The sequence below is a fragment of the Hypanus sabinus genome, chromosome 4 (assembly GCF_030144855.1).
Source record: "Hypanus sabinus isolate sHypSab1 chromosome 4, sHypSab1.hap1, whole genome shotgun sequence".
NCBI lineage: Eukaryota > Metazoa > Chordata > Chondrichthyes > Myliobatiformes > Dasyatidae > Hypanus > Hypanus sabinus.
The window spans coordinates 28,708,999-28,729,110 of record NC_082709.1 but is presented as its reverse complement, the minus strand read 5'-3'; the positions used below and the strand labels follow the sequence as shown (position 1 = coordinate 28,729,110).

The 20,112-nt window shown below is 43.0% G+C and overlaps 1 protein-coding gene across 4 annotated transcripts in view; it reads right to left on the bottom strand.

The window, feature by feature from the left end:
* The window catches only part of hoxd4a (homeobox D4a), a 155,360-nt gene that overhangs the window by 73,051 nt on the left and 62,197 nt on the right, over positions 1-20,112 (bottom strand). The window contains exon 1 of one of the 4 annotated variants that reach the window (XM_059966724.1): positions 10,646-10,803. The exons of the other annotated variants lie outside the window; for them this stretch is intronic. Within the exon in view, the coding sequence (XP_059822707.1) occupies positions 10,646-10,685 (40 nt within the window). The 5' untranslated portion in view covers positions 10,686-10,803. Of the gene's footprint in view, positions 1-10,645; positions 10,804-20,112 lie in introns of those variants that run through there. 4 annotated transcript variants of the gene reach the window in all.

Here is a 20,112-nt window from a genome sequence, read left to right as displayed (position 1 = left end):
ATTAATGTTGTTGATGGCAATTATGAAAAGCTAACAGACTACTATAAAATATTATTTGCTAATATCCTACATCATGTATTTCTTAACTCCGCCATCCCTACTCTGTCTGATCCAAATGCAATTCCAGATTAACCCCATGTGATTGACTCTTAAATGCCATCTGAAGTGACTTAACAAATCAACCAGTTGAACCAGTACTTTTCCTTTTATACAGAGAAGAAATATAATGGGACATATTTTGTAGCATTGCCCTAGTCAATGAACTTGAACAAGGTAAAGTTGCTGTCAGCCTGATCACCTTTGTAAACATGTAAGAGAGCCAAATTAGGACAGCTGTTCCACAGACAAGTCAAATAATAATCACACATGGTCATGCACATAAAATGATGACTTAGAATAACAATATTGCAGATTTCTCCATCACAATTTCTTTTAAACCAACAGCAGAACAGTCACAGCAGAAGTGATAACATATTGGAGAAAATGGCCATTGCAGTCCCTTTAAGTAACAAAAGCAAGATCTGTGCAAGGGCAGGAATCATTGTAAAGAGCAAGTCTTGTTGTGTGTGAGTTTAAATTGGTCCAAGAAATTTAAGAAGAGCAGCCATTATGGGAGTGCCCTTTTCTGGAATGGGCGGAGTTAGAGTGTCCAACTAAGGTTCTGGAGTGAAAAGGTGGAGGCCGAGGTCCCAGAGGACATTTTGGATGAGTCTGTGTGTGAGTGGGCCAACAGAGGAGACCAAGATTTGAGTCTTTAACTCGAGAGGCTTTGGCAATGTGGCACAGGTGAGTAGCAGGTTAGGATTTCTTTTCTATCACACAGTTAGCTGAAAAAGATACCAAATTACAACAAATTAAATAAGGATGCAGGATCAGATAATTTAGCTACATGATGTGGGAGTTGATGGACCCCATTGTGATTCCTGGTGACCACATCTACAGCAAATGCTGATTGCTCAAGGAAATCAGGCTCAAAATTGATTACCTATAATCTGAGCTTCAAACATATGATGCCTCAATGGAAAGGGAGAGATGCCTGGACATTATGTTTTAAGAGGCAGTCACACTCATTAGATAAACTACTTCAAAATCAGTTTGTGGCCAGGGACAAGAGGATGTGACTGCGAGTGAGTCACGAAGGGGGATCCAAGAGTTTGCCTACCAGGACTGAGATTGTTGCTCCCTGATAGGAAGAAAGTGGGGTCTGTAGGAAGGATGGGCAACCATAGCTCAGGGAGCCATTCAAGAGGGGGAGAAAAGAGAAACGCAGTTGTAATTGGGAATAGTTTAGTCAGAGGAATAGACACAATTCTCTGTCAATAGTCCGGAAGGCTGTGTTGTCTGCCCGATGCCAGGGCTCAGGATATCTCATCTGACCTGCAGCAAAATTTGGAGTGAAGGGGAAAGATACAGTGGTTGTGGTCCGTATGGATACCACCGACATAGGAAAAACAAGGAAATAGAATCTGCTGATTCAGATCATATTTTGCTGAGGGAATTTAAGCAAGTAGGAACTAAATTAAACAGAGATCCAAAAAAGTAATAACCACTGGATTGTTACCAGAGACAAGTGCAAATTTGCAAAGTGTTTATAAGAACAAATAGCTAAATGTATGGCTCAAAGATTGGTGTAGGAGTAGGTTTGAATTGTGCAACATGGGCACCAGGATTAGAAGAGGAAGCTGTTTTGATAGGAAGGGCTCCACCTGAACCATGCTGGGACCAGGGCCCAGGTAAATCACACAGCTATGGCTGTGGATAGGGCTTTAAACTAAATAGTAGGGGTGTGGGTTCACCATGTGAACTGTGAATATAGCAAGGTAAATATGGGCTGGGGAAAGGAGCAAATGTACGGTAGGTGGTGCAATATGGAGAAGTAAAATTATGCTTTTTGTAGAAAGAATGAGAGGTCATAAAAAATAAAGGAATTGATTTTAAAGGGACACAGAACCACAATGACAGTAGATCATCAATGTACAAGTTCTTGAGCATGGCAAGATAGTTTACTAAAGAGGTTATTATATAGTTTTGAGCTTTATCAACAGAGGCATTGAGTACAAGGTATATTATGCTGTACCTTTCTAAAATACAAATACAGCTTCTACCAGAGGTATTATGTTCAATTCTGGCTGCCACATTGAGGAAAGGATGTGAAGACATTACATTGAGTCCAAGAAAGATTTAGAGCAATAGTTCCTGGGATAAGGGACAACAGTTACAGATAGACTGGAAAAGCTGATATTGCTTCTTTAGAGAAGAGAAAGCTAAGGGGAGATGTAAACAAGAGAAAGTCTGCAGATGCCGGAAATCCAAAGCAACACACACAAAATGCTGGAGAAGCTCAGCAGGTTAGGCAGTATCTATGGAAATTAACAGATGGCTGACGTTTCAGGCCGAGGCCCTTCTTCAGGACAGAATAAAAAGGTAACGGGAGAGGGGAAACAGATTAGCTGGAAGATGATAGGTGAAGTCAGGTGTGTGGGAAAGGTCAAGAGCTGGAGAAGAAAGGATCTGATAGGAGAGGAGAATGGACCATTGGAGAAAGGGAAGAGGGAACCCAGGGAGAAATAATAGGCAAGTGAGGAGAAGTAAAAGGTCAGAGTGGGAAAAAGAAGAGGGGGTGGAATTTGTTTACTGGAAGGAGAAATCGATATTCATGCCATTAGGTAGGAAGGTACCCAGACGAAATACAAGGTGTTGCTCCTCCACTCTGAGGGTGGCCTCGTCCAGGCACAAAGTAAAATCCTTGGTCAGCAGGAAGTCCCACTTGGTGTGCAGGTGCTCAGCGACAGGTCTCCCCAATGTAAAAGTGGCCATATCCAGAGCACTGGACACAACAGACAACCCGAGCAGATTCACAGGTGAAGTATTGCCTCATCTGCAAGTACAGTTTGGGGCCCTGAATGGAAATGAGGGAGGAAAGTTATGGGCAGGTGTAGTACTTAGGCTGCCTGCAGGGATAAGTGCCTGGAGGGAGATCAGTGGGGAGGGCGAGTGGATAAAGAAATCTCGGAGGGAGTGATCACTGTGGGAAGCGGGGTTGGGGAGGAGTGGGATAAATCTATGTTTAGTGGTGGGATCTCTTTGGAGATGGCAGAAGTTGTGTAAGCTGGTGGGGTGATAGGTTAGGACAAGAGGGGCTCTATCACTATTGTGGCGGTGGGAAGATGGGGTGAGCATGGATGTAAGGGAAATGAAGGAGATGAGGGTGAGGGCAGCATCATTATTAGAGGGCAGAAAACTCCATTTATTATTAAAGGAGGACATCTCTGATGTCCTGGAATGGAAAGTCGCATCCTGGGAACAGCTGTTGTGGAGGCAAAGTGAGTAAAGGGAATAGCATTTTTACAGAAAATAGGGTGGGAAGAAGTATAGTCAAGATAGCCGTGGGAATCAGTATGTTTATAGAAGATGTCAGTTGACAGTTTGGAGACAGAGAGATCAAGAAGGGGGAGAGAGGTGTCAGAGATGGACCAAGTGAATTTAAGGGCAGGGTGGACATCAGATCCAAAGAGGATAAAACTGATGAGCTGTATGAAGCAGTGTTAATGCAGTCGTCAATGTAGCGGAGGAAGTGTCGGGAAGTATAACCGAAGAAGGCTTCCAAGGGGAGGTGACAGTGTGCAAAACGATGAGGGTTCTGGACAGGGTGGATTGCACGAGGGTGGTGGAGCAACAAAGATGAAAGATCAAAATATAGGGGAAGAGAGTTAGGAGTGACACAAGGAATGAACTTATCTACACTACGTGGTTGGAGTTTGGGATGTACTGCCTGCCGATGTAGAAGCAAGTTCAACTATGGTTTTCAAGATGATATTGGATAAACATATGGTAGGATAAAAGTGCAGAGCTAGAGAAAGAGCCAGTGAATGGAATTAGAGAGTTGTGCCACAGCAGAGGTCCATAACTTTTTTATGCCATGGACCAATACCATTAAGTAAGGGTTTTGGGAATCCCTGCCCTAGAGAAAGCTAATGCAGATATGATGGGCCAAATAGCCTTCTCCTTTATAACCCTTTTATGATTCCATGATGAAATATAACAATGTTAATAACTCTCTGCAGTCTGCATGACATGCTGAGCATTTCCACTACGATACTTAGTTCAGATTTTCAGCAAACCCAGTACATTGTTTTTGTTCGATAATTCTACATCTTCAGTTTAATCCAAAAGAACAGTTGTAATGTCTGCAATGTAAACTTCCTCCACATAAAGAAAGCAGTAGTCAAAAGTGCTATCAACTATACAGAGCAAAAAAAAAGGTACATTTATGTAATAGCAATTGCAGATACTGATTATTTACATGGTTTGCATAAAGAAAATGTATAATTGATATAAACAAAACAATCTTGGTTTCACAAAACAAACTTGTGAATTTAGTGATTAATATCTGAATTATTAATGCATAACTGATCTGTAGGATAGTCATATGTGCATCACATATTGGTGGAAAATAATCTTTATTTATAAACAGTAAAATCATAAACCTACAACATGACAAGGATCATTTCTATTAATTTGTTTAGTTATGACTAAGACCAGAACACATGCCTTTCTCATAGTAGAGTCAGTGGTGGAAAAGGCAAGGTGCTTCAAGCCCCTGGGCATTAACATCACAGAGGATTTATCCTGTGCCTTACACAAACATTATGAAAAGCAGTTGGAGACAAGCGTGTTCCCACAAAGTAATTCAGAGTCTTCCGCAGCCAGATGAAACACGAGATCCACAATCTGCTGAGAGCCAGATCAGAGGCATTTGAGTAAGTCTGAAAATCAAGAAAGTTACAAGAGGTCCACGTATGATCTCCAGAAAGCCATCTCATGGGCAAAGTAGGAAATCCAGACTAAACTTGAGTCAACAAAGGATGCTCAACAGTGGTGGCAGAACTTGAATATGATCACCTCTTACAAAGTAAAATAAATCGACATAGGCGACAACAGGGCTTCACTTCCAGACACCCTCAATGCCCTCAGTCAATGCTCACTTTGACTGTCAGGATAAATGGAAGAACCATCATAAACTCCCACAGCCCCCAAAGATCCTGAGATATCAGTTTCTGAGGCCAACATGCATGCAGCCTTCAGGAGGGCGAACCCATGAAAAGCATCAGGCCCAGACGGGGTACCTGGGCGAGTACTAAAGACCTATGCTGATCAACTTGGTCACTGAGATCTTTAACCTCTCACTTCAGCTGTCTGAGGTAAGCACCTGCATCGAGCAGGCTTCACGTATACCGGTGCCCAAGAAGAACATGGTAATCTGCCTCAATGACCGTAGTCCACAAAAATGAAGTGTTTTGAGAGGTTGACGATGAAACATATTAACTCATCTGAGAAGTGACTTGGATCAGCTCCAATTCACCTATCAGCGCAACAGGTCCTCAGCAGATACCATCATGTTATCTCTTCATTCAACCCTGGGAATATCTGGACAGCAAAGATGTGTAAATGTGTGGCACGTGGCCAAGTGGTTAGGGTGTTCAACTAGCAACCTGAAGGTCATGAGTGCGAGCCCAGCCGAGGCAGCGTGTGTGCCCTTGAACAAGGCACTTAAGCACACAATGCTCCAGTCTACCCAGCTGAAAAACGGGTACTGGCAAAATGCTGCGGGTCAACCTCACGATAGACTGGCGTCCTATCCGTGGGGACGGGGGGGGGGGGGGGGGAGTCTCGTACTCTCAATCGCTTCATGCCACAGAAACCAGCATAAGCACCACCCTGATGAGCCACAAAGGCTCGGGACAGGACTTTGACTTTGAAAGATGTGTAAATCTAGATGCTCTTTATTGACTACAGCTCAGCACTTAATACTATCATCCCCTCAAAACTAATCAACAAGAACTTGACCTCAATACCTCCTTGTGCAAATGGATCCTTGATTTGCTCATTTGCAGAGCCCAATCAGTTCAGATTGGCAACAACATCTCCTCTACAATCTCCATCAGCACAGTTGATTCACAAGGCTGTGCTCCTGCTCTACTAACTTTACACTTATGCCTAAGTACAGATCCAATGCCATTTTCAAACTTGCTGACGACACCACTCTCACTGGCCAAATCAAATGAAGTGACGAATCAGCGTATAGGAAGGAGATGGAAAATCTGGCTGAGTGGTGCCACAACAATAACCTCTTTCCACATCAGCAAGACCAAGGAGCTGATTGTTGTTTTTCAAGAGGTGAAAACTGGAGGTTCACAAGCCAGCCCTTGTCAGGGGAAACAGGGGTAAAGATGGTCAACATACTTAAAAGTCCTCGGTGTTATTATTTCAGAGGACCTGTCCTGGGCCCAGCACGAGTGCAATTATGAAGAAAGCATGGCAGTGCCTCCACTCCTTTAAGAGTCTGCAAAGATTTGGCTTGACATCCAGAACTTTGACAAATTTCTATAGATGTGTGATAGAGTATAATGACCCTCTGCAACACATTCTGGTATGGAAACACCAATGCCCTGGAACAGAAAATCCAACAAAAAGTAGCAGATGAGGTCCGTCACAGATAAAGCCCTCTCCACCATTAATGCATGGAGCATTGTCGCAGGAAGCAGCAGCCATCAGCAGGGACATCTACCAACAGCTTTCTTCTCACTGTTGTCATCAGGAAGATGATACAGGAACAAATGGGGATAACTACACTCATTTAAGGACTCTTATCTTGTTATTTCACACTTGTTATTTATTGCTATTTATTTTTTATCTGCATTTGCACAGTTTGTTTACAGTTTACAGATCCTGTTTATAGTTACTGTCCTATAGATTAAGTATGCCCACAGAAAAAGAATCTCAGGGTTGTTTGTGGTCACATGTATGTACTCTGTTAATAAGTTTTTCTTTGAACTTTGAGCCTTAGGACTCATAGTACCAGGTTCAGAAACAGTTATTATCCCTCAGCCATCAGGCTCTTGAACCAAAGGGGGTGACTACACTTGCCCATCACTGAAATGTTCCCACAACCAATGGACTCACTTTCAAAGACTCTTCATCTCATGTTTGTGGTAATTTTTGCTTATTTATCTATTTCTTTTTGTATTTCCAGTTTGTTGTCTTTTGCCCACTCGATGCAGTATATTATTTATTCTATTATGATATTTAATTATGGATTTATTGAGTGTGCCCCCCAAGAAAATGAATCTCAGGTACTATGATGATAAATTTGCTTTGAACTTTGTACTACATTACAGTCAGAGTATTACAGCACAGAAGTAGGCTCTTCAGCCCATCAAGTCTGTGCCAGCCTTGTTTTCTGCCAAGTCCCATCGATCTGCACACGGAACATAGACCCCCCACCCCCCACCACCACCACCCCTCTCATTCATGTTCCTATCTGACTTCTCTTAAACGTTGCAATTGAAACCACATCTACCACTTCCGCTGGCAGCTCATTCCACAATCACACCACTTCTTCAGACTCCCCTTAAATATTTCATCTTTCACCCTAAACCTTTGGCCTCTATTTCTGCTTTCACCTAACCAGAGGGACAAAAGCATTCATACATTCACCCTATCTATACCTTCTTAATTTAGTACAATATACAAGATCTTCTAGCATTCTCCTGCAACTGATTCAACCTATCCCTTAACTCAAGTCTTCAAATTCATATACAACTATATAAACGATCTCTGTACTCTTTGAAGGTTACTGATATCTTTCCTGTAGGTAGGTGATCAGAATGCACACCAAACTCCAAATTTGGCCGTTTCACCATCCGATACAATTTCAACATAACACCCCAACACCCTGATTTATGAAAGTCAATAGTCAAAAACTATAGTCTTGACCCTATTTTGGAGCTTGCAAAGATTTGGAATGTCACCAAAGACTCATGGAAATATTTACAGATGTACAGTGAAGATCATTCTGACCGGTTGCATCACAGCTTGGTATGGAGCCTCCAATGTACAGGATTGCAAGAGGGTACAGACGCAGAACCCTCCATACAACAGAGGATTTCAATAAGGCGACATCCATAAAGACCCTCCTCCATTTGGATCATCAACACACACAAAATGCTGGTGGAACACAGCAGGCCAGGCAGCATCTATAGGGAGAAGCACTGTTGACGTTTCGGGCCGAGACCCTTCGTCAGGTCGTGAGTCCTGACAAAGGGTCTCAGCCCAAAATGTCAAAGCACTTCTCCCTATAGATGCTGCCTGGCCTGCTGTGTTCCACCAGCATTTTGTGTGTGTTGTTGTTTGAATTTCCAGCATCTGCAGATTTCCTCGTGTTTGCTCCATTTGGATCATGCCTTCTTCATGTTACTATTATACTGAAGGTGGTTCATGAGCCTGAAGACCCACACTCACCATTTCCATAAGACATAGGAGCAGAATTAAGTCACTTAGCCCAATGAAATTCCCCCTCTTTCTTCTAAACTCCAGCAAATGCAGGCTCACAGCCATCAAAAACTCCTCTTACCCCTTTATCTTCCCTTAGATAAGTGGCCCAATGCCTTGTAAAGCCTCAGCCTCCTTTCATTGTATTCTAATCCTCTCGAAATGAATGCTAGCATTCATTTCCTTCCCTTCCACCAATTCAACCTGTGTTAACCTTTAGGGAATCCTGCACGAGGACTCCCGAGTCTCTTTGCACCTCTGATTTTTGAATTTTCTCATTTAGAAAATAGTCCATGCCATTATTCCTTCTACCAAAGTGTACGACCATACACGTCCATACACTGTTTTACATCTGCCACTTTGTTGCCCATTTTTCCAATCTGTCCAAGTCCTTCTGCAGACACTCTGCTTCCTGAACACTACCTGCCCCTCCACCTATCTTTGTATCATCCACAAAACTATCAACTCGTTCATCCAAATCACTGATATATAACATGAAAAGCAGTCCTAACACCGACCCCTGCAGCACATTACTAGTGACCGTGAGCCAACCAGAAAAAACCCGCTTTATTTACTTTTTGCCTCCTGAGTTAATCTTCTATCCATGCTAGCATCTTTCCTATTATACCATGGGCTCTCATCTTGTTAAACAGATTTATGTGTGGCACCTTGTTAAAGGCCTTCTGAAAATCCAAATAAACATCCACTGACTCACCTTTGTCTATCCTGCCTGTTATTTCCTCAGAGAATTCCAAAAGATTTGTCAGACCAATTCTCCCTCAAGGAAACCATGCTGACTTCAGCCTATTTTGTCATATGTCTCCAAGTACCCCAAAATCTCAATGGACCCCAACATCTTTCCAACCACTTAAGTCAGACTAACTGACCTACTATTTCCTATCTTCTGCCTCCCTCCCTTCTCGAGACTCAAGTAACTATTGCAATTTTCCACATTCAGAACCATTCCAGAACAGCTTCTTCCCCTCCACAATCAGATTTTTATGAATGATCCATGAACTCTAGCACAACATTCAACTTTTGATTTATTTATTTTTATAACTTCTAATAAATTTTGCCTCACACCATAGTGCTATCACAAAAGAAATTTCACGACATATATCAGTATGCAAGCAGATTCTGATTCAATGTTTGTTAATATGGTTCACAAGCAATATTGTAAAGAAACAAAGTGGCTTCCTGAACCTCTTATAAAATTTATGCAATAAAGCTATCTATCTCATCCATCTTTAAACAAAGTTCCTTTGAATGGACACTGATGAATCTCATCAAATCAACAAGCTCATCAAGTGAATCATTCTACTGACCCAGTAACCTCAACATCTAATCCTCACAGCCTCATCCAATCAGAGATATTGCCTTTTCTTTATCTATCCCTTCACCCTCTCTGTAACACAAACCTAACTTGTTTCCTCTCACATAATACACAAAAAAAATGACAGAAGCACTCTGTGAAAAGAGAGGTAATATGTATAACTATTTCATGTTCAAGACAATTTCCCTCTTGTGTTCTTTTTTTCTGCTCTGATAACAGATCTCTGACCAAAACGATAGCTATTTCCCCTTCCTTAAATGCTGTCTGACCTGTTGTTCACAACATTTTCGGTTTTTATTTCACTTTGAATTCCACATAAAACTTCATTCAAAAGAAATTTTCAACATATCTCAACTGCTTTGAAATGGCATTTTGACCAAAATAAACAATATTAAGCATTTCTAAGAAGAAACTTTGCAATGTCTTTCATTCTTATATTCACAAACAAGGCATTGAGTAATGCTTAATGACATTTCTTAAAACTTCCCTGTCCCTGTCCAGCAGCTGAAAAACCCTGTACAGGATTGTGGTCCTCGCGGTGGCTGCCCCAAGCTCAAACGTCATTGACCTAGAATCAATTTCTCCATTGCTGTTGTCCGGACTGATAAGTATTTTAAACATTTAATGCTACTGCCAGTACCACGTTTCGAGTACAGCATACAGATAAATGTCTTTTCAACAAAACACGAGCAGGTAGTTTCTCTTGCCCTAAAGGCGGCAAGTTGCACAATTTAAGACACTGATAACCTGACACGCAAACTTACGAGACAATAAAAAATTGCAATCTTATTCGGAAATTAAAGGCAGTGCACGACATCTCCCACCAGTTCTCGCGAGAGAAAGAGGCGCTCTGCGTCCACCTGTTGACCCCCCCGCCCACCCCGCCGACCCCGCCGATCTGGGCCCAAAACTACCCCTCTGTCCTCTGACTCTGCCGAATTCACGTTGTGTAACAATGTTAACAGGCTTTGAAATTACTACCTGCCATCTGGCACACGAACGCGTCCGTTGCTAGTGACATGCTGCACGGCCGTTCGCTCCAACTTTCCGCCAATAAAACCTGCAGCACCCCTCACACACAATGTCAACTTCGCAGCGTGAGCCACTTCCGGCAAGCCTGAGGGCACTTCCTATCGCGAGGAGCGCGCCTGCGCACTGAGCCCGGTGGGAGGCGGCCGATCGCCGCGGCGGTGCGTGTTGCGGGCTCAGGTTGTCCGGAAAAGCCGGCATCCCAGCAAGCCGCTTTCGGTGATCAGATCAAGAGGAAGTTGTGTTTATACAATGCCTTAGTCAGGAGGAAAAGTTCACAAGCCGTTCTCCGGGCTCAGAACGTTTGATCAAAAACCTGGCCAATGCGACTGGTACAACAGGAGGAGGCTGAGGGAAGCGCAGCATTTAGGACTGGGACTATTGAAGTGATGAAGCAAAGGAAGTAGGAGGGGCTGAGCCCTGAGTTGCAGGAGGGGGGTGAGCTGGAAGAGAAACGCTGCTGGATTTGCGATGCACATAACATAAGCTAGGTCACGGAAGGACTTCGAAATAAGAATGACAGTTTTAAAATGTAATAGTGAATCATGCAATGGATGAGGTTTGGGACACAGGTGGTAGAGATTTAGAGTGTTTCAGACTGACAATAAATGTTGTGCGTAAGAGGTTCCACAGCAGATGGGTAGCAGCAGGTGCTGAGCTGAGAAGAGATGGAAAAATACAGTGTTTGTACAGATCTTAAGTGCTCCGGTTTTAAATGAATACCTCAATGTATAGATGCACAGACTTTCAATCTGAAAAATCCCTTGACAATGCGCCAAACTACGAAACCAAAAGCCTGGCATTTCAGAAATACTGACAGAACTGACACTTGCTCCAGTGAAGGGTTTGTGGCAAATTCACTGCATGTCAAACCTAACTGCATTTGATTGCAGAATTTCCATGATTGCTTCAGTTTACTTTCATACAATACTGTTGTTTCTGTTGATAGATGTTTCTTCTCCCAGTTATGAAGAATATTTAGAATGGGAGCACAGAATCTTTAATCAGTGAGTCCAATTTGAGTAAAAAATCCACATGTGCATTTTGCAGAGGAAATAATTTGCATATTAAAGACACAATTATTGAAATTTGGATATCGATGTTTACTATATTTACACTTTTGAAACAGAGAAATGGCAGAAACAACTGCAAACAATTATAATCTCTCTGCTAGATATTTTAAGTGTACACAAGTTCAAGTTTATTGTCATCTGACTGTGTGTGTGTGTGTGTGTCTGTGTGTGTATGCAACCAACAACATTCCTCCAGACCATGGTGCACCCACACAGCACATAAACCAAAATATTATACTGCATAAAAAATATAATTTAAATGCATGTAGTAAAGTGCAGCAGAGGTAAACAGTAAACAACTCGCTGTCCTAATGACAAGACCTTGGTGGTAGCAGGATATTCAATAGTCTCACAGCCTGAGGGAAGAAGCTGTTACCCACTCCTAATCCTGATGCTTCTGTACCTGAATGAGTGGGTCAAAGAGATTGTAGGATGGGTGGTAGGGATCCTCAACAATGCTTTGGGCCCTTCATCTGCAACACTCCTTGTAAATGTCACAAATAGAGAGAGGGAGACCACTGTGATTCGCTTGGTGTTTTTTTCTATCCTGTAGGATCTTGTGGTCTGATGCCTTTCAGCTTCCATACCACACAATGACATTCTTGATGGTGCTCCTGTAGAACATTGTTAGAATGAGGGTGAGGAGCCTTGCATGCCTCAATCTCTTTAGAGAGTGTAGACATGCTGTGCCGTCTTGGCCAGTGAGAAGGTGTTGTGGGTCCAGTTTAGATCATTCATTATCTGCATACCAAGGAGCTTTATGCTCTTTGCTCTCTCCACAGCGCAGCCAATTATGTGCAATAGAGAGCGGTTGACTTGTGTCTTCATGAAGCCCATAATCATCTCTTTTATCTTGTCCAAGTTGAGACTCAGCATGGTTTTTTTTCACACTATTTAACAAGCTTCTCTACCAGTCCTCAGCATGATGGAGATTGAGATGTTGCTGCCAGCTAGGCCTTTCCATCAAGAAGTCCAAGATTCAGTTAAAGAGAGGGGCGTTGAGTCCCAACAAAGGCAGTTTACCCATTCTCTGAAGAATGACCATGTTAAATGCTGAGCAGAAGTCGACGAACAACATCCTGGTGTTTCCTAGATGGGCAGAACAAGTGGTGTGCCGGAGCTATAGCATCATTTATGGACTGTTTGGGCGGTAGGTGAAATGGAGAAGGTCCAATGTAGCTGAAAGGTGGAATTTTATATAATCCATTGCCAGCTGTTCTTAGCACTTCATGTTTGTTAAAAATCAATGCCACTGGGCAATAATCATTTAGGCCAGTTACTGCTGCTATCTTGGGCACACAATGATTAGGGCTGTCTTGAAGCCTCAGGGACTGTGGACTGCTTCATTGATTCTGTTATAGTTATTGGATTTATTGAGTATGTTCGCAAGAAAAAGGTTGTATATGATGACATATATGTACTTAGATAATAAATTTCCTTTGAATTTTAAATTTTGAGATCTACATTAAAACTTCTGTGAGCTTGGTTGCACAATCCCTCAGTACCTGACCAAGTATGTTGTCCAGCCCTGCAGCTTTGCATGGGTTTACCCTGGCTAGAGCCCTCCTCATCTTGGCTATGCCAATTCCTCAGGCAGAGAATGGGCTTTCCTCAATGTCACATCATTCAATTGGTCAAGTCATGCACAGAAAGCATTCAGCCCATCAGGAAGGTTGGTGCTGCCGCTGTTGATGTGCAGGGTGGACTTGTATTCAGTTATGGTTTGTGTACCTTGCCACATGTGCCACGTGTCCCTGGTGTCACAAAGGTGTCTGAGGATTTTCTGTGCATCCTCACACGTTGCCATCCTGATGGCATGGGAGATTGTGGCTCTTGCTGACCTCAGAGTTGTCCTGTCATTCAATCTGAAGACAGAGTCCCATTCCCTAAGCAGTGCAGGAGCCTCTGCAGTCAGCCTTAGTTTCTGGTTTCATCGTCCCTGGTAGTGTAGTGTTTAATCATGGTAACATCCTCAATGCACATAAATTCCACATATTTGTCAATGTTGACTTGATGATTGTAGGTAGCTGCCACTCTGAATACACCCCAGTCTGTGTGTTAAAAGCAGTCATGCAGTGCTGAGGTGGCAACTTCTAGCCAGGTCCTGATCTCCCTGTGAACTGGTTTGAATCTTTTAACCAGTGGTCTGTTTGCAGAGATTAGAAAAATGGATAAGTGGTCTGAGTATCCTAGGTGAGGGTGGGGGATAGCCTTGGGATAAACCTACAGTTCAAGAGAAAATCTGAAAAAATATTTCAGGTGGTAGGTAAAAGTGCGGGGGATCTAACTGACTGATAGGCAAGGTTTTGCATGGATTGTGCTCGTCTATTGATGGTCCAAGCATTTTGTTGGGAACTCACAGGAGTTATTCTTCACATATTGACCCGGGAGGGGGGAGGGGGGGTGAGGGTGCAGGGCAGGGGTGCACATGAATTCCATTGACTTTAAAGGACAATGCATTTGACTTTTCAGTTTAACATACAAAATTTATGTAATAAAATCTGGAGGTCTAGCTGGCATTTTAAATCTTCTTAACTGATAAAACTCCATCCTGGCATTTGATATCTTCTGTCTTTTTATCCACTCTGAAGCAATAGATTATAGAACATTGAATAGTACAGCACATTATAGGCCTTTCAGCCCACAATGTTGTGCCGACCCTCAAACCCTGCCTCCCATATAACCCCCTCCACCACCACCTTAAATTCCTCCATATACCTGTCTAACAGTCTCTTAAACTTCACTAGTGTATCTGCCTCCACCACTGACTCAGGCAGTGCATTCCACGCACCAACCACTCTCTGAGTGAAAAACCTTCCTCTAATATCCCCCTTGAACTTCCCTCCCCTTACCTTAAAGCCATGTCCTCTTGTACTGAGCAGTGGTGCCCTGGGGAAGAGGTGCTGGCTGTCCACTCTGTCTATTCCTCTTAATATCTTGTACACCTCTATCATGTCTCCTCTCATCCTCCTTCTCTCCAAAGAGTAAAGCCCTATCTCCCTTAATCTCTGATCATAATCCATACTCTCTAAACCAGGCAGCATCCTAGTAAATCTCCTCTGTACCCTTTCCAATGTTTCCACATCCTTCCTATAGTGAGGCGACCAGAACTGGACACAGTACTCCAAGTGTGGCCTAACTAGAGTTTTATAGAGCTGAATCATTACATCACGTCTCTTAAACCCTATCCCTCGACTTATGAAAGCTAACACCCCATAAGCTTTCTTAACTACCCTATCTACCTGTGAGGCAACTTTCAGGGATCTGTGGACATGTACCTCCAGATCCCTCTGCTCCTCCACACTACCAAGTATCCTGCCATTTACTTTGTACTCTGCCTTGGAGTTTGTCCTTCCAAAGTGTACCACCTCACACTTCTCTGAACTCCATCTGCCACTTCTCAGCCCACTTCTGCATCCTATCAATGTCTGTCTGCAATCTTCGACAATCCCCTACACTATCTACATCACGACCAACCTTTGTGTCGTCTGCAAACTTGCCAACCCACACTTCTACCCCCACATCCAGGTCATTAATAAAAATCACAAGAAGTAGAGGTCCCAGAATAAATCTATGTTGGACACCACTAGCCACAACCCTCCAATCTGAATGTACTCCCTCCACCACAACCCTCTGCCTTCTGCAGGCAAGCCAATTCTGAATCCACCTGGCCAAACTTCCCTGGATCCCTTGCCTTATGACTTTCTGAATAAGCCTACTGTGTGGAACCTTGTCAAATGCCTTACTAAAATCCATATAGATCACATCCACTGCACTACCCTCATCTATATGCCTGGTCACCTCCTCAAAGAACTCTATTAGGCTTGTTAGGCACGATCTGCCCTTCACAAAGCCATGCTGACTATCCCTGATCAGACCATGATTCTCTAAATCCCCATAGATCCTATCTCTAAGAATCTTTTCCAACAGCTTTCCCACCACAGACGTAAGGCTCACTGGTCTATAATTACCTGGACTATCCCTACTACCTTTTTTGAACAAGGGGGCAACATTAGCCTCCCTCCAATCCTCCGGTACCATTCCCGTGGACAACGAGGACTTAAATCTTTTTTTATGTAAACGAGGATTATCACAAGAGACAGCAGATACTGGAATCTGGAGCAGGAAGCAATCTGCCAGAGGAATGCGGTATCTACAAGGGGTGAGGGGGGGAAGCTTTTTTTGCAGAAATAGGAGCAAAATCTTTTTTACATACTTTGTGACATTGGTCAATACATTCAATCATGTTGACACTTTTTTTCAAACCATAGCACCATTATCACTCTTGTTGCTCCCTCGGATAAATCGCCCTTTCAATGTTTGAGGGGCTTCCCCACCTGATTCCTCCCTTCCATGTCCATAGCAGAAGGACCCGGGACTGTAGTCTTACCCCACAGATCCTTTCAGTGGCTGCAACAAGCTTCAGTACCTCCTTCGCACGTGGTCCTCAGCCTGGAATGTGCCAGCAAGCAGCATTCCCTCACAGATAATACGCTATGCTGGAAGAACAATAATTTGTGGGCGGATGAAAGAGTGCCTTTCACTGAGTTGATGATCTACCAGTAGCACTTGGTAGCTGTCTCATTGTGTCACCCTGGGAACAGCACATAGATCAAAGAGTCCTCTGTTACACTAGCTGCTTTGACTGAACTGAGACAAGAACCCTTGCCTCCTTCTCCATATCCTCTTAGCAAATCCACAGTCTGCAACGCTTTCGATCAAATCCCTGCATCAGGGCTGAGTGCAGAGAGGACAGGTGGCCAGTATGAAAAGGAGCGGGGGGAGGGGTGCAGAGAAAATTTACACTCAGATTGACAGAGAGGTCTTGAGTCTGGTTTGGGGTGTTTCAACTTGAACCTGTATGGGAGAGATTTTACCCTCATGACTGATAATTAACTACAGAGTCCATTTTCAATCCATAGAAGGGTGTTCCACTAACAGCAGCACATTGAGCACTGTTTCTTAAAGGATACAGCTACAGGATCATACTCGAGAGGACAATAATCATGGAAGTGCTGATGGATTGTCCTGTTTAACTTGGAAAAGTAAATACCCAAAAAACCTACAAAGCAGGTCATTCCTCTTGACATGTTCTCCCCAATGCAAATTGAAAATCTCCCTATTACGGCAGAGCTGATCCAAAGGGAAATCAGAAAAGACCCCGCACCGACTCGGGCCTACTTGGCAACAAAAGATGTCTGGAATGTGCAGTAGAAATCCCAGTTCCACCATTTTTACTAGCCATGAACTTGCCCTTGATGGAGATTGCCTTATGTGGGAATTGAGCGTTGATTCACCCAAGCAGAGAGCTAAAGTGTTGGAGGCACTACATGCTGGTCATCTGGACGTTGTCAAAATGAAAGGTTTGGCTTGAAGCTCAGTCGAGTGCCCTGGGATAGATCAGCAGATCAAGCAGCTCACCATGCACTGTTCAAGATGCCAACACATCCAGAAGACGCCAAGAGGAGTGCCTCTCCATCCCTGGGAATGGCCTGCATTGCCCTGGCAGAGGATTCGTGTGGATTTTGCCAGACCATTCATGGGCAAAAATTTCTGGGTAGTGTCAGTTGCAGCTACCAAGTGGCCAGAAGTGTTCTGCATGGCCTTCACGACAGCCTCACACACTGTAGATGTATTGAGAAGCCTCTTCTCACGGACTGGTGTTCCAGAGCACGTAGTCAGTGACAATGGATCTGAATTTGCAGAAAGGTTTGTTGAGATTCTAAGGACTGCACTGTGAGTAGTGTCAGCAGAGCCCACAGTGCTTAATTAGATGCTCACCAATATCCTTGCATATCACAATGCAGCACACTCCACAACCAACAACTCACCAGCTATGCTGTTCTTGGGTTGGCCCTTGCACTCATGCTTCGATCCCCTCAAACCCAGACTCAGGAGGCGTTTAGAGAAATTGAGGTCTCCTCAAGCAAGGGGGTTCGATATTCCACTCCTGGACAAGCAGTCCTGGTGAGGGACTACAGAGGTGATCAAAAGTAGGTATTGGAAAATTTAAGGACAGAACTAGACCACACTGGAGATTGTGTCTGCTATCATCTGAAGATGACACAATGATCAGTTGAGAGCAGAGTCAATTGTTAGAGGAAAAAGGTGTCCAGAGCTGTCAGAGACACTTCTGCAGTTCCAGACTCAACTCTGACAACCACCATGGAGGAGACCCTGGAACCAGAGATTGTTTCACAGCCACAAGCTTCACCTGCCAAACAGAGTGACTCCCCCCACCCCCACCTGAGAGATGTTCTCCCACTAGAGTAAGAAAGCCTCCACAGCAATTAAATCTTTAGGCCTGACTGGGACAATTTAAAATTTAAAATTTACTATGCTGTGGATGTCTATATAGTAGTTGTATTATATAGTATGTTGTGTACCTGTATGTATGTGTGTATATTTATAATAAATTTAGATATCCTGGCTCCTGTGATATTTCTTTTGATTAGTTTCTGAAGATACAAAACATAACAAAGGTCATCTGGATTGTTTTCAATAAGGTACTTGAGCTCCGTGGGATTGCAGGTTCTGAGGTTTTATTCACTACCTCTATGAGAGAGCTAACTGAAATTTCCTGCAGTTCTTCTAAACCTAAAATAAGTTCATTAGCAGCAATCGAAAAAGCACACCAGTTAATCCACTCTATGAAATTAACTGTAGACCCTTAATCATTTATTCCTTATTTTAATTTTCACCATCTGGATAATACCAGAAAGGCCAGCATTGTACACCTCCAGTGAGGAAATGTGATGAACCATCTTCTTATCACTGCAATCCTTTTAGTGAAGTGCCGTTAAGTGTACAGTTGTAAGATTTGGATCTGACCATGAAGATGCAGGGACAGAAACGTATTTCCAAGGCATGATGGTGTTCAACATGAACAGGCGGTTGCACTTCCATGCTTTTGTTGCCCTTGTCCTCCTTAGAGGAAGAGCATGGCTTCCAAAAGTGCTGTTATAGTAGTCCGGACAAGTAGTAAGTGCAGTTCACTTTGTAGATGGTACACATTGCAGCTACTGTGCAGCAGTGATGGAGAGAATGAATGTTTAGGGTAGTGGATAAGGGACGGATCAAACAGGTTGCTGATTCTAAAAAGCTTTGAGCTCCTGGATAATGCTTTAGAGCTGCTGCACTCTTCCAGGGCTATGATGGGTTTCCATCTTGATCTTAACTTGTGCCCTTGTGCAAGTTTTGGCTGTCAGTAGTGAGTCAATCACTACAGGATATCCAACCCCTCACTTTGTGGTGTAATCAAAATTGTTATGTGCTCATACAACTAGGATCCTAATCATTAGTAGCTGCCAGAATTTTCTTGGTTGGGAAATTCACACAGGCAATACTATTGAATGTCAGGGATAAGTGATTAGGAATTTATCTTGATAAAATGGTCAATGACTATCAAGTGTGTGTAATAAATGATTCTTGCTGCTTATCAGCTGGTACCTAAATGTTGCCTAGATTTCCTGTGTGTAGGAATGGTTGCTTCATTTACAAATAAAGGGTTTCTGCAAATTAAATTGAATGTTGCAAAATCATCCACATATCTGACCTTGTGTTAGAAGGAAAGTAATTGCAGCTAGATATGACTGAGCCAAAGACACTGCCCTGAAGAGTTCCTGCAGTGATGTTTGGAGAACGATTGATCTCCAGCAAATGCAGCCATTTCTGATTTTGACCATTTGAATGTTGTTCTATTGAAATCCATTAACTATGGTTTTGCAAATGCTTCTTGATGCCACACTATCAAGGGCAGTTACACTCACCTGAAATTTAACTCTTTAATCTATGTTCATTTAAAGACTGTGATAATGTCTAGAATTAAGGGGTCCTTCAAAATACAGTAAGCATTGGTAAGCTGTTTTGTGAGGATTGCCATCGACAGTACTGTTTTGTGAAACCTCCTTTCACTTTGCTGACAGTGGATCGATAGAACAGCAATTATCCAGTTTGGATTAGCTGGGCTTTTTTTACTTTTTTTTCTGCCTTCTTTCTTAAATATGCATTTTAATTCTGAAGCTTAATAGTAAAAAATTAGGGAAGCACACCTGAAGAGTGTCAGAAGTTGTTTCCAGTCTGCCTGAGGAGGCAGATATTGTAATGGTAGTGGAACAGTTAAACAAAGACATTCCAAGTATTGAAGTGCAAAAAATAGTAAACACAAGAGATTCTGTAGATGCTGAAAAGCCAGTCCTGATGAAAGATCTTGGTCCAAAACAATGACTGTTTATTAATTTCAGTACATGTTGCCTAACCTGTTGTCCTCCTCCACCATTTTTTGTATGTTGCTCTGGAGTGCAGGAATTTCTCACTTCAGTGGCAATGTTGGCTGGTTCCATTATT